Here is a 13666-nt window from a genome sequence, read left to right as displayed (position 1 = left end):
GTGTTTTCTTAATCTTGAGAAAGGTACAGATCCTAGGCAAAAAGTATGTCTGAACAAAAGTCAGACAGCAATGAGAAATTGAAGTCAGGAACTCCTTATTTCAACTGTGAAACACACATTTTCAAGTCTTACCTTAATAAGCCATCATTGTCCGTGCCGCTGCATATTTTATATGCACTGTTGTGTATTACTTTTGAAAGATACCTTCTCCTTAAAAACAAACAAACTGTGTGCTGCATGGCACTTCAAAAATATTGATTTTCAATTTTGCTGTTAGCTAAAAGGCAGCATCAGGTTTTCGTGACTTTTTAGGATTTGTAGCTATTTGTTTGGATATTCAACTAATTTAAATATTGCTTTTCACTGTTTACTTTTTTTTTTCAGGTTGATATGGGTCTTCCATATCCTCAGAGAGTTGTTCAACTCCCTGAGATTGCCTGGGACCAATACACCACTAGCCTTGGAAACTTTGAAAGAGAATTCAAAAACCGAAAACGTAACAGTAGAAGAGCAAAGCTGATTTTTGACAAAGGTAAAAGGAGAAAAAATGTATGTTACAAAAAGCAAGAGATGAGTATGGAGATTTAATTAACCCTTTCCTTTGTTCCCTCCAGTAGGTATACCTGCAAGACCAAAAAGTCCTTTGGATCCCAAGAAGGATGGAGAGTCAATTTCATATTCTGTCTTGCCTTTAAGTGATGGTCCAGAAGGTTCTACAAGCAGTCGTCCACAGGTAGTTCTCACAAAAGGAAATTTTTATAAAATAGTAACTTTTTAAACTACTGTGTGAATATTTTAAACTTCTACATCAAATGCTAAAATTGGTCATGAAGTTCATGCATGTATTGAAATCTGTTTACTTTTCTTTTTAATTATTTGGGCAAAACTTACTTCAAATTTCCCTGCATTTATTTGGTCTGTATTTCGTTTTACTTAAGTAGGAAGAGGATCAGAGTATCGTAGCCGTATGTTTTCTAAACTCCTTTTCCATTTTATGTCCTCTGTTTGAACAGATGATAAGAGGGCGGCTCTGCGATGAGACCAAACCTGAAACTTTTAACCAACTGTGGACTGTAGAGGAACAGGTAACGGGAAACCTTTCTATTTATTTTGTAGCAATGATAACATACATGATAATAATAAAAACAAATTGTGTAATAATATTTAATTAGTAATTAGAAGCTAAAGTCGCATATATATAGATACTTGTACTTTGACAACTCATGCCTATATTAAAATAGGTTGTGGTTTTTTTTAACTCTTGATTTTTGTTTGATTTAGAAAAAACTCGAGCAGTTGCTTCTGAAGTATCCACCAGAGGAAGTAGAGTCCCGAAGGTGGCAGAAGATAGCTGATGAACTGGGAAATAGAACAGCTAAGCAGGTAACAAGTAGAATGCTTTGCGGAGGAGTCCCTCTCGTTGATAATATTTCTTATTGCTTTTTAGAAAGCATGATAAGAATTTGTATCTGGATTTATTCTCATCTCTTGAATAATTTATTTCTCATCTTGATAATTGGCGCACATTTTGATACTTGTATATCACAGAATTGGTTCTATATTGGTGTCCACATCCACAAAGGAAGCCAGAAGTGGAGACACTGAGTGTTTCTGTGTCTGACTTTTAGGAACTTTTTCAGTAAAACAGCATAATTTCTCCAGTTTGGCCACGAGAAAAAATGCTGATGTCTTGTTTTTGTAGTATTTTAGTTTCTTCTGTTTAGCTAGTGTGCTTTCACATTAAGGAATATTAAGTATTTCAGTATAAAACATTACTTCATTTCTAGTGATATCTGTATTTATGCAAATGTTTTTCCATAGTGGCAAATTAAAATGTATGAAGCTCATTTCATAAATAAAACATGGAAGAACTTTCTATATGGTACCAGTATATAATTTATGTGTTACTGTTTACTGTTAACACAGAAAAATTTAAAAAGCAGGTAAGAAGTTGCTTAAATTCTTTATCACTGCTTTTGGTTGGTTTCCTTGTGTATTTTTGAACAAGATGATTTTTTTGCTATGAAAGCTTCAAAGCATCTGGAAATATGACAAATGTAGCATTACAGTATATATAACAGAGTAGTTGTTGCGGTGTTAGAAATGATAGTTTGGAGTCTTTATATTGTGAGCCAGTGTAATTGGTACTGGCAAAAATTTGATGTGAAAGCCTGTCATATTTCATTTGACATTCAATTGTTGCATGTTGGTATTTTTTTAGGTCGCCAGTAGAGTGCAAAAATATTTTATTAAACTGACTAAAGCTGGTATTCCAGTTCCAGGAAGAACTCCAAATTTATATTTATACTCAAAAAAGGTGAGACAGCAGAAATTCCATTTTTATCGTTACATTTGCATGCAAATTGAAACTTAATTATTTCAATGGATTTGATTAGTCTTGATTACAACTTTCTTACTCGCAAGCTCCACCAATGTATTTCTTGATCTGTTATTTTAACATTAGCAATATAGAGTGAATTGGGTGTTATTCTAATTTCACATCAACCCCTGTTAATTGAATTACCTTGGGGAGATGAAGTATCAGAAAAGAGAACACTGCATTTAAATTGCAGACAGAGCTAACGGGGCCAAAGGATTGATCTTGGGTGTATTTTTTCCTCATTAGTAAGTTTACTGAAATTAATCTAGAAAGGGACAATGAGAACTGTACTGGAAGAAGATGAGGAGCCAAATACATTATATTCTGTAGTCATCTTTTAATTAACAAAACCATAGAAAATCAAATATAACAGCATACTAAACTAGCACAGGCATAGACTTAATTCTGAATTGCTGTGTTTTATTGTGATTTGTGGTGTGTGTCCATTAAAATAGGAAGTTAATAGAAATTATCATTAAAATGTAGTGTTTTTCCTGGTTTTGGAAAGGGTGAGAAAATACAATCCTGAGAAATCTTAATTTGCAAAAGAAAAGACCCTAGATTTTTGTGCTGACCAGTTATATCTTTTGATGTAAGTCGTGTAGTTCTTCTCTTGGGTACTAAAGAGAACTCTAGATGTTTGAAGAGAGCGGTCTCAGTGTACATACTTGGTTTTGTTGCTGTTACCATTATATTTAAAGAGGTTGTTTAAAACCTGTCACAATGGCAGTTTGTGGAGTAACGTTACTTTTTTTTTTTTTTTTTTTTTTTTTTTTGCATTGATGTTTCCTGATAATGAATAGAGTAAGCTCCACATTGCTTCTGAAAAGCAAACATTTACAAACTTAATTCCTTGAAAGTTTGGGACCTGAAGTTGCTATCAGACAAGCCTGATAGGAAGAACTGCCACTGTGTATCTATAGTGCTTTAAAATGGGTTTGTGCAATATTTATCTCCTAGTTTTCTCTGAAGCTGTTGCAAAGAAGGAGTGCTTTTATCAGAAATTTTCCAGTGTGCCATCTAACAACGTAATGCCATTTTACTTTCACCAGGAGTTTAACCTACCATTCTACTCTATAAACAGAGGCATGATTCTGCTGCTTCATCTCTTGGAAAATTGCATTCTGATAGGAGAACAAAAAAAAAAAAAGGAAATCCAGCTGCAAACACTGATACATTAAATACTGTAGTGAGATTCATGTATTACTTGTGCATTACTTGTACAGTTTACTGTACTGGGGGCTGATTTCAAGAGGGTGAAAATTTCCTTCTGAAAACAGTCTTTTATTTTCTATTTATCACCTTGCTATTTTAAATAACCTTAGTCCCACCCCTTGTTTTCTTTCCTCTTAATTTTATTTGGGAAGACTTATTACTGAACATGAGAAATGCTGCAGGGCAGCAGATCACTGTGTTTGCTGAATAATAGGAGCACTTAATCAGTACACATGTGACTCTTAACTGTATTTTTCACTAATTTGAACAGCAATCCATGAAGTTCTTTATGCTGTTCTGCTTACATACACAGCACAGTAAATACAGAAACCATATTTTATAAAATTCTTAACATTTGCAAACTACAATAGCAGTGCTGCCAACTTAGATTTTTTTCTTAAGCTTATATGTAGAATGGCTCTAGCACTTATGTCCCTTTTTGCAATGTGAGTAATACCTTTATTCTTATGACTGAATTGTAAGAATAAGGTCACTGTGCCTTGATTTGTAGCAAGGTAGATTCTCCATTTTCTATTTGAAACTCACGTTAAAAAGAAAATATAATTACACAACAGATGAAAAAATGTAACAAACAATGTATGTGGGGGATTTGATTTCTCAGTCTACTAACATAGCTGTCTACTTACAGTACAGATTGTATCAGACTGTAGTTATTCCCAGTAGAGAATAAGATATCATGGCAGAAAGGAAGTGCAAGGGGGTATTGAAAGCCTGGATTGTGCTTGTGCTGTGCTCATGTTTATTTTAATTTTGAGTATATACATATGCTATAAATGGCAGTATCTGCTTTACTGCCTGTAATAGATGTGTAAATATTGGATGCTGATTCTTAAAGTACGCGTTTCTGAGGGACTAAAAGGCTTTGTTATGTTTAATGTAAATACTGGTGTCAAAAGAGGCTCTTCACGCAAGGAGGTTTCTCCATAGGGATCACCTAGTCTGCTTTTTTGAAATGGTCACTGGGGAGGTGAGAGTCCTATTTCATTCTTGAACATCTTGTTGAACTCATATGACGTAATGTCTCTTCAGATAAATGGTACATGAAGTTATGCAGGATACTCCAGTTTTCTGTTTAACTGTTGCCAGCCACTAGTGAAAATAATGCATAACCAGTGATTTAGCACTCCCTTATTCAGTTATGACTTATTTTTTTAATGTAATGCTTGTAATACTCCGTCATTATTTCACCTTCTTTTAAGCTTAATCCTGAAGATACACTTCCCAAAGGAAAAATGACTTTTTTTAACTGTCTCCTTGTAGGTAGTATTGTAGAATCATGTTAAAAAGCAGAATGATGTTAAAAAAAAATAAAAAAGAATTCAAATCCTTGGTTAAATTGTAGGCCGTAACCATGTGTGAGATAATGCAAGTGTGTAAGTGTAGACATACATTTTTCTTTCTTACATTTCAGATCTAATATTGGTTGTGCATTACAAAAAATATTTTCCCTGTAAAAGCAGAGATGCACTGGCACAGCTGCCCAGGGAAGCGGTGGGGTCACCAAACCTGGAGGTGTTCCAGATCTGTGGGGATGTGGCATTGAGGGACACAGTTTAATGGACAGTATTGGTGGTAGATGATGGTTTGACATGATTATTTTAGAGGTCTTTTCCATCCTTAATGATTCTGTGATTCTATGTATACAGATCTGTTTTCCTTATAATTAACAGAATATTTAAATTACTGTGTCAGCTCAGACTGAGATACAGCCTAACTTTACAGGTGGAATTGTTCTAGCGCATATCTTAAAGGAAGCTAGAAAGGAAGCAAAGCATAGGAAGCCAGTGATCTTAAGGCAGGTGGAAAAAATCAGCACAAGTGATTCAACATCAGTCTTAAAAGAAAGTGTTCACTTTTATTCTGTGCATTGTAATTCTCCTGCATAAATGAGGTACCAGTTTCCAACCATTATTGCTTCATATCTTTCCTTAAAAGTTAATTGGGCTAGACTCAGTTCCTTTGGTATTTTTGTCTGCATAGCTACATTTCATCCAATATAATTGCTTTGCCTTTTTAAACTATACACAGTTTTAAAATAATGTTACATGTTGAATCCTTCTTCAAATAAACGGCTTTGTAACTGGTTTTAGGAACCTCTGGGATACAAGTTCTTGATAAAAGATGAAGTAATAACTATGTTAAATATTTATTATGCTTTATCTATATGACAGAACCTAGACAAAGAGCAAGATGGTCCTCTCTTCTATAATTAGAAAACACACAAAGAAATGCTTTTCATGCTTAGAGTTTTTGATTCACACTGTTTTTTTTTTAAGCTATGGAATATATCAAGATGCTTAAAAGGTAGTCTGGAAAGGAGCTAAGTAAAAAGTTGAGTCAGTTTCATTCATTAAATATTCTTCTATTTGGTATTAAATATTCCTCCATGGGGAATATGTAATAAGGGCTAAGTGCCTTTAAGTAATCTACTTTCAAATTGCTGTGCATTCTACACCTTCAGACAGCATTACAGTTGAAAGGTTTCAGATGCACGCTAATGGAGTAATTTATCTCTTCTGACATTTCTTGGGTTCCTTTTCCAGTCAGTGGCAATGAAAAAGAACCTTTGGAGAGCATTTATTCCTAACTTGTAGAAGTGTCTTTTGTGGTGGAACGAACTGCTTTTAGCAATAGCTTTTTCTCTCCCTAGACCAAAAAAGAAATCTGAACAAAATTAGTCTAGACTTGTATTAACTGGGTTCTTGGAATATCTAAGAATTTGATGATGTGTCAAGCGTGGGGTTGTGTGCAAATCATTTCGTTGTTTAGTCCCACACTAGCAGTGTCCATTGAGATTTGGAAGTCATTAATATCTTTGCACTTCAGTTTTCAGTCTTTAAAATCGTGGCAGTTTTATTTTCTGTTTTTCTGTTATCTCATTTGTTTAGATGGTTGGGTTTTTATAATGTGAGCACTTTCTTGATAGGTTTTTACTAGAGCAGTGTTTCACTTCCTATTGGGGAGTCTCTTTCACTTCCTATTGGGGAAAAAAACTCCACAGTATGAGACTGTACAAAGCTGTGATGCAGAGATATAAGTAATCATAATGGGAAAGGTGATGCAGTGTTGTTCAGTGCAGGAAGGACTTCTTGACAAGGTTGTATTGGATAAGGATTGTTTAAATGGTAACCAGGTGATGTCTTTTAAAATGTACCATTTTTCCACTGTAGTCATCGAGTAGACGGCAGCACCCTTTAAATAAACATCTTTTCAAACCTTCAACTTTTATGACATCGCACGAGCCTCCAGTTTATATGGATGAGGATGATGACAGATCCAGTTTTCACAGCCATATGGATATTGCAGCAGAAGAGGAAGTATCGGTATGTCATTTAAATCAGTCAGAGAATATATTCTTTACTGTCATCTAAACTTTTCAAATGAATAATATGAGGATTACGCATCTGTCATAAAATGAATATCACATAAGTATTATAGTCAGGTTCATGAGCTATTTTGAATTGCAAGCACATTACAATAAAGGTCCACAACTGCAGGAAAGTTAGGCCAAATCAGAAAGGAAGAAAAGGAAGTAATAAAGAGTTCTGTGGTGAAACAGCTTCTAAATTATTTTAGTTATATAGTTTCAAAAAGTCATCTGACAGAAGATCAGTCTTACAATCACACAAACTGTATAGATGCGATTCCAGTTAATGCTGTGCTGCATTGCATACAGTCCTGGTAAAATTTCTGTTGGCGGTTGCTTTTTGCCTTCTTTCACTGTCAGAATTATGGATTTCTTTCAATCTGCTTCAAGGCATGAACTAACAGACTTGAGTCTCAAGCGGCAGGCTCCGGTACATATCCTATCCCAGCGCGTCATTGCATCACGCAGTGTTCCAGTTTCCTAATTTATCATATGCAGTAATGCACGTCTACATTCTTGTAGTTTTACATGCGTGCATACAGGGTATTGTATCCACTACTAAGATGTTTGGTGAGGTTCACAGCTGGTGTGAATCACTGCAGGTTTACTGTGCTTAGACCAAAGAACATGACTTGTAGTGTTCTTTTGGTGAGCCTAGTGCCATCTTGTGTGTGAAAAACCTGTTGCATAATAACAGTATTAAGGCCACCCAGGATAAGTCCGTTCTTTTACTTTGCTAACTTTTTTTCTTACATGCACTGCGGAGTCTTCCTTAAACTCTTGAATTTCCTTATCTATTGCTCAGTCTTAAATTGCATCTTCGCTCATATTCTGTCTTCTCTCTGTGATGGTCTTTTTGTTTGTGTATAGGCATTTCCAGTAATTTTTTTATTCCAATATGTATCTTAAAAGGCATGGGAAGAAAAATGCAGATTAGAAGAGCTGCAGATCACTATTAATTTTTATTACTATTATTAATCTCAATTGAACAGTTTTTGATCAAACAGTCCTTTGTCCTGTATTTTTTTTTTTGAAGTAGTTATTCTCTCTGTTCCTAATATTTTTCTAAAGCATTTTTTTTTCTGTGGTGTCCTAACTCTAGTAAATAGGGGCAACTAAGATTTTTTTTCATTGTTTTGATAGAAATGGCTGTTTTACTTTTTTGCAGTGATAATGGTGGATGTGTGCCCCCTCTCCCTGGTTTCTTTTTTTTTCCATTTTCTTTTTATTTTCTCCCAAATTTGGCTTAATCTTTTCTTTCTTCACTAGTGCAACATTTCCAGATGGATATATTTCTGGCTTGCAGTAATGTAGAAAGACACAGGTGAGCTCAGTTATCAGAAAGATCCCCATTATCAATGCAAAATAAAAGCAACATAGAAGGAAAAAGAGATCGTGAACTATAATCAAAGTGAATATACTGGAGTCTGCTTTAATCCAAGTTGGAGGGGGCCCTCAGGGATCATCAAGTCCAACAAATCAGGTCTCTTAGTGACAGCTGGTATCTCAGGGAGAAATACTACATTGCGCATTGACGTGGTCAAGAAGATATTTGGCGTAGCTGGAAAATTATAGGAAATTTTTTTTCTGAGTTCTTCACAATAAAAGTACCAGGTAGTGTTTCCTTGTAAAAACAGAAGATTTTGTCTGGGCGTTACCAGTTGATTGGCATAACCATTCCTCCAACATCACTGTAGTATGAATTAATTATTCTCAAGTGAAGACACTGTTCTCAAAAGAGAGAATTTAACTTTCAGTGATGATCACTTCATGGTGTGAATAGTCTAATTATTCTAGAATACAGTGTACTAATCCAGAATCAAGTGTCCACATGAGGAGCTGTTGTAGCATATTTTATTCAATATATGATTATATCATTCCAGGCTTTTTTTTTTTTTAGTAAAACTTATTTGTGTAAATGGTGTTTTTTTTTAATAGGAAGAAGGTGAAGCTTATCACAATAAAATTGTGTCATTTAACCTCGTTTATTTTTTTTTTCAGGGTACTTGCAGTCTAGTCCTCTAAGTATTTTCAGAATTACAATTAAATATTTTATATGGCCCTTAGAAAAATAGTTAACACTAAACAGCATGCCATTTTCCCTCTTTTCCTTCAGTAAGCTTACTAAATAATGCAGATATTTCAAGCTTCACAGATTTTTAAAAGGGAATTGAGATAAGGCTGCATTCAGAGAATGATTACTTGTAATTCTTTTTCATAACTGAACATGCCTACCAGTATAGTCCATACAGACTTTGCATCTTTGAAGACATCTGACATATACCGAGTACAGCTGCTGCAATTAAATAGCTATCTTGAAGTAGTCCTGTGAATTAGAGTGAGAATTTGTCTTCTCATAACATACAGGTCTTCAATCTTTGCTGAAGAAAATTGAAGGAGAAAAATCAGAAATTGTGTTTTTTATTTAAAAAAAGAATTATGTGTTATAAGTCTTTGTCAAAGTTGTACGCACCGGTCTATAGGGATACAAACTGTTTTTCTAATTTAGGGAAAGTAGAAATCCATTTTCTCAAGCTATTAAAAGGCAGCATGAAGTTAGGGGAGTTAGGAGTGGTCACAAGATGAAATAAGTTTGAAACTTCTGCTCTTAAAATCATGGAATGATATTTCTCACCACTTTTTATTCTTACAGTTAAAGGTGAGAATCTAATACTGTTAAAATTGGCTTTATTGATTGAGAAGTACATATAACTAAAGCTTGATTCTGTCTTGAGTTATGAGTCTTTCAAAAATAAAAATATAGGACGTACCAATATAAATATAGAACTTAAAGTTAGGCACTGCTGTCGTCTTCACCTGACAGCAAAGCTATTCACCAAAAGAAACTTGTTAGCGTGGTGAAGTTTTGGTATAATGCAAATAATAAGTAGCACGGAATAAAATTTAAGTTAGTTGTTTGTATTTTTTTGTTGTGCTTTTAATCATAATTTCCAATTTGTCTCAGAATATCTTGCCAACTTTTTCTCAGAAGATAGTTACACTTAGTGATTTGTGAAATAATATATATTACTAGTTATATTCCTAATGTAAGTAGTAATTCTCTTTTTTTAACCATGAACAGGATGAAGAGAGTATTCCAATAACATATCGTGAGTTACCTGAATACAAAGAACTGTTAGAGTTTAAAAAATTGAAGAGACAAAAACTACAGCAGATGCATGCAGAGAGTGGATTTGTGCAGCATGTGGGATTCAAGGTAAGCTGATGCTCTGCACTCTGCTGAGTAACAGGAGAAATCTTCAAAAAAGCACGGTTGGAATTTCCTAAAAAGGCTTTGTTTAGGACGCCAACTGTGGTTTCGTAATTCTTGTTCAGTGTCTGCTTTTCCTCATCTTCACTCGGAACAACCCAGGTAATTCACTCTTTCCAGTACCTCAGGTTTCACAGAGTATGTGGAATGCTGTATGAAAATTAATAAGCATGCAAACTTCTCTTCATTTGTAGTATGAAAATAAAAGTCTATAGCTAACACCACAGAATTCTATGTTGGCATTACACTCTGTCTTTCCAGTGATTCCCTGATAATAACTCTGCTTTTTGGAGTTCTTTTTCCTGCACCTTAGACCAATGAAAGGACAGTATGAGAGTGACTGTTTTGTTTGTTTTTCACTGCAGAGAGAGAAGGTAGCAGCTTCTTATTCCTTTCAAATAATGTTTGCGGAAGTTGAAACAGTTCTGTAAAACAATGTTTATATGAAATTGAGAAAATAAACTCAGAGTTAAAATGGTGTGTTGTCCCAGTGTCAGCCATGTCATAAACTATATGAAACTATAAGATTCTCTAAATTAGGTTTTCTGGTTTGCAAGATGTTTTTGTTGCGACGGTTTGCTATGTTGGAACAGCTTCTTTGCCATGTTAAAAGTATTAGGCAGCTACATTTATTTTCTGGTAACCATCCATATAAGAATGCAAAAACATACAGTTTAAGGTTCAGTTCAAAATAACTGAAAGATTGAAATAACCTGATTAGTTGACACCGATAGACTTAATCGTCTTAGGTTGCTGAGGCTTCATCCTGTCTCCTTTCTCCTTCAAGTTAGTGGTTTTGTTCAAAAAAAAGAAAAAAATCAAAATTTTGATCAGGTAGAGCAGCCTTCTAGAAAACAAAATAAGTACTTTGTTCTGCATGATGTTTTATATGAAATAATACTGAAAAGTAAATTGGCATTATATACTGTCAAGCATTAAAAGTTTGAAAGTTTCTTTGCAACTCCAATTTGCTTTTAATATGCATTATAATCTATGAAATTACGTGATTATATACAGTTTTCCCTCAGGAGTGCTGCCTTGCTTAGTACATGGTCTGGACAATAGTCACCTAATAAGCATCTCTTCAGAACACTTAGTTCTGCATGGCCTTCAGCCTCAATTAGAACACATTATTCAATTTCTTCTCTTTGAATATTGAATTATTGAATCACATGTGGGCTTTTTACAGCTTTCATCGCTTTAGTATCAAAATACTTTGCAAATACTATTTTTTTTTAATAAAATGAAAGGTATGGTATTATGTCTGATTCACAGAGGAGCAGGAAGCTGGAGCACAGAAGGGTTATGCGTTTCCATTATTTTTGACTCTGAACTTGGGATAACTGAAACTGGATTTTTCATTTTTTATTATAATATAGCATTATATTGAATTCTCTGTTTTCAGAGAAAAGTCCTAAGTATGCTTACAACTTCCTTCTTGTCAGCCCTCACACTCTGAAAGCTGTCATTGTGAAAGCAGGGAATACAGTTGTGACAGTTTCTTGGTAAGGTGTTTGTAACCCTGAGTTGATTGTGCTCAGGAGCAAATCGCTCTGCAAGTGAGTTTCACAGATGGTACCCAAAGCTCTCTCAGAGCACTTCATGTCCTAAATGAAGGAGAATAAGCTAAGTGAGCACAAGATTGCTTCCATGTTTTTCTTTCCTTTTCTGTCCTGTCCCTGCAGCACTCTTCCTGGTTTAGATTTTGAGAAGTTCTTGCCTCAAAGTCCTATTTCCTAAGTTTTATCTTTTTTAAAAATTGAGTCTCTTTGCATTTCTGCACCTCCTATCCAAAGTCATGAACTTTTCATTCCCTCTTCTTGTTCTGTTTGTAGTTTTTCTTTTCTTCTTCCATTTAGCTGCACTTAATATTCCCTGCTCGGAGGGGAAAGTGGATCTGTGTTAAGATATTTCACATGGTTGGACTTAAGCTACAGAAACATCGTTAAGCCATATGAGGATAAGCAGTGACTGCAGGCAGGACTGGGTGTGCTTTTGTTGAGCAGGAGAACAGTGTCGATGTGTGGGGCATTCAGGTAGTGGGAAGTAAAGCAAAGAGAAAGGTTGATCAGTCCTCAGGGAGAAGGACGTGTCTCCGAGTATGAGGACTTCTTTATCCATGAACACATTATGGTCTGCGAGGAGAAGAATTCAGCTGTGCATGCAAGCAGTAATCGACCTACATCTGTGCCTTTATATGTGGCATATTGATATATACTGTTACTGGCTGAAGTGAATGCAGTTGGTTTTCTTCAGTACTCTTCAATCTGCTTCACAGTGTGATAACTGCGGAATTGAACCTATTCAGGGTGTTCGGTGGCACTGCCAAGACTGTCCTCAAGAAATGTCCTTGGATTTCTGTGACTCTTGTTCTGACTGGTGAGTAGGATTCTTCTCTACTTGTTTTTTCTAATTAACATGAGTATATGTGTGGCTTAATTGCAGTGCCTGTTGGGTATCTACTCAAGCATAGTTGAGTGAAGTGAAAGATTCTTTAGCATATATTTGTGGGAGGTGTGCATCTAGGACGTGCTTAAGAAATATTTTAAATAACAATGCAGTGGACAGATTCAGTTTAGTACTGTTAAGTAGTGGGGGAAATTGTAATTTGTGAAATAATTTTTCAGTGTCAAATTTGGTATGACCCTGTAAATGTGATCAGTATTTCTGAAACTTAAAAATAAGGAAGTATTTAACTTTTAAACTGTTATCTTTTTCTTTCCCTTGCAGTCTGCATGAAACAGAGATTCATAAGGAGGATCATCAGTTAGAACCTATTTACAGAGCAGAGACGTTTTTAGACAGAGACTACTGCATGTCCCAGGGCACCAGTTACAATTATCTTGACCCAAACTACTTTCCAGCAAATAGATGACATGGGAAGCAGATCTACGATCTTGGGCTTACTATACTATTTGAAATATAACAATGGCACCATTGTTAATACTGTGCACATTTTGGAAAGACTGTCTGCTTTCCCTGAAATGTCGCTCACAGCATGACAGCTTCCTGGGTGTACTTGTCAAACTACAGCTTTGAGCTGTCATGGTCCTAGATCACTGAACAGCAGCTGAACATTCCTAGTGTGCAGAAGGTTTCACTGGGAGACTTTTCTTTCACCACATTAGTCATTTTTAGGTGGTGAATCTAAACACAAAAGAAAAACATACAAAAGGGTGAGCCAGAAATGAGAGCACACATTGAAGATAGAGTAAATTCCAAAGGCATTGAAGAACTCGGTTATAATGAGATCCAGAGGAGATGAAGTATTTATATAAAAAACAGTTTAGTAGCTTGCAGTTTTGTTGTGAAATAGTTTTCAGCACAGTAACTGACTTCTTTAGGCAAGGTTTTAACCAATGACAGTGTTTGCTTCTAGGATGTACTCTAAAAAATGCTCACTGTCTCAGCG

General features: G+C 35.2%; 1 protein-coding gene across 2 annotated transcripts in view; it reads left to right on the top strand.

Moving 5' to 3' along the window:
• Positions 1-13129, top strand: part of ZZZ3 (zinc finger ZZ-type containing 3) — a gene marked incomplete at both ends in the record, with an annotated part of 28527 nt that extends 15398 nt beyond the window's left edge. The window contains 9 exons of one of the 2 annotated variants that reach the window (XM_079535807.1): positions 385-532; positions 618-733; positions 1014-1085; positions 1282-1383; positions 2222-2317; positions 6787-6939; positions 10066-10200; positions 12533-12633; positions 12985-13129. In XM_079535807.1, the coding sequence (XP_079391933.1) occupies positions 385-532; positions 618-733; positions 1014-1085; positions 1282-1383; positions 2222-2317; positions 6787-6939; positions 10066-10200; positions 12533-12633; positions 12985-13129 (1068 nt within the window). Of the gene's footprint in view, positions 1-384; positions 533-614; positions 734-1013; positions 1086-1281; positions 1384-2221; positions 2318-6786; positions 6940-10065; positions 10201-12532; positions 12634-12984 lie in introns of both variants that reach the window. The other variant, XM_079535806.1, reaches the window with a different exon arrangement.
• Between the last annotated feature and the right edge of the window lie 537 nt (positions 13130-13666).

The sequence above is a fragment of the Tetrao urogallus genome, assembly GCF_951394365.1.
Source record: "Tetrao urogallus genome assembly, chromosome: 5".
Lineage (NCBI taxonomy): Eukaryota > Metazoa > Chordata > Aves > Galliformes > Phasianidae > Tetrao > Tetrao urogallus.
The sequence above is the reverse complement of the archived record's forward strand: the minus strand, read 5'-3'. Positions and strand labels throughout refer to the sequence as shown.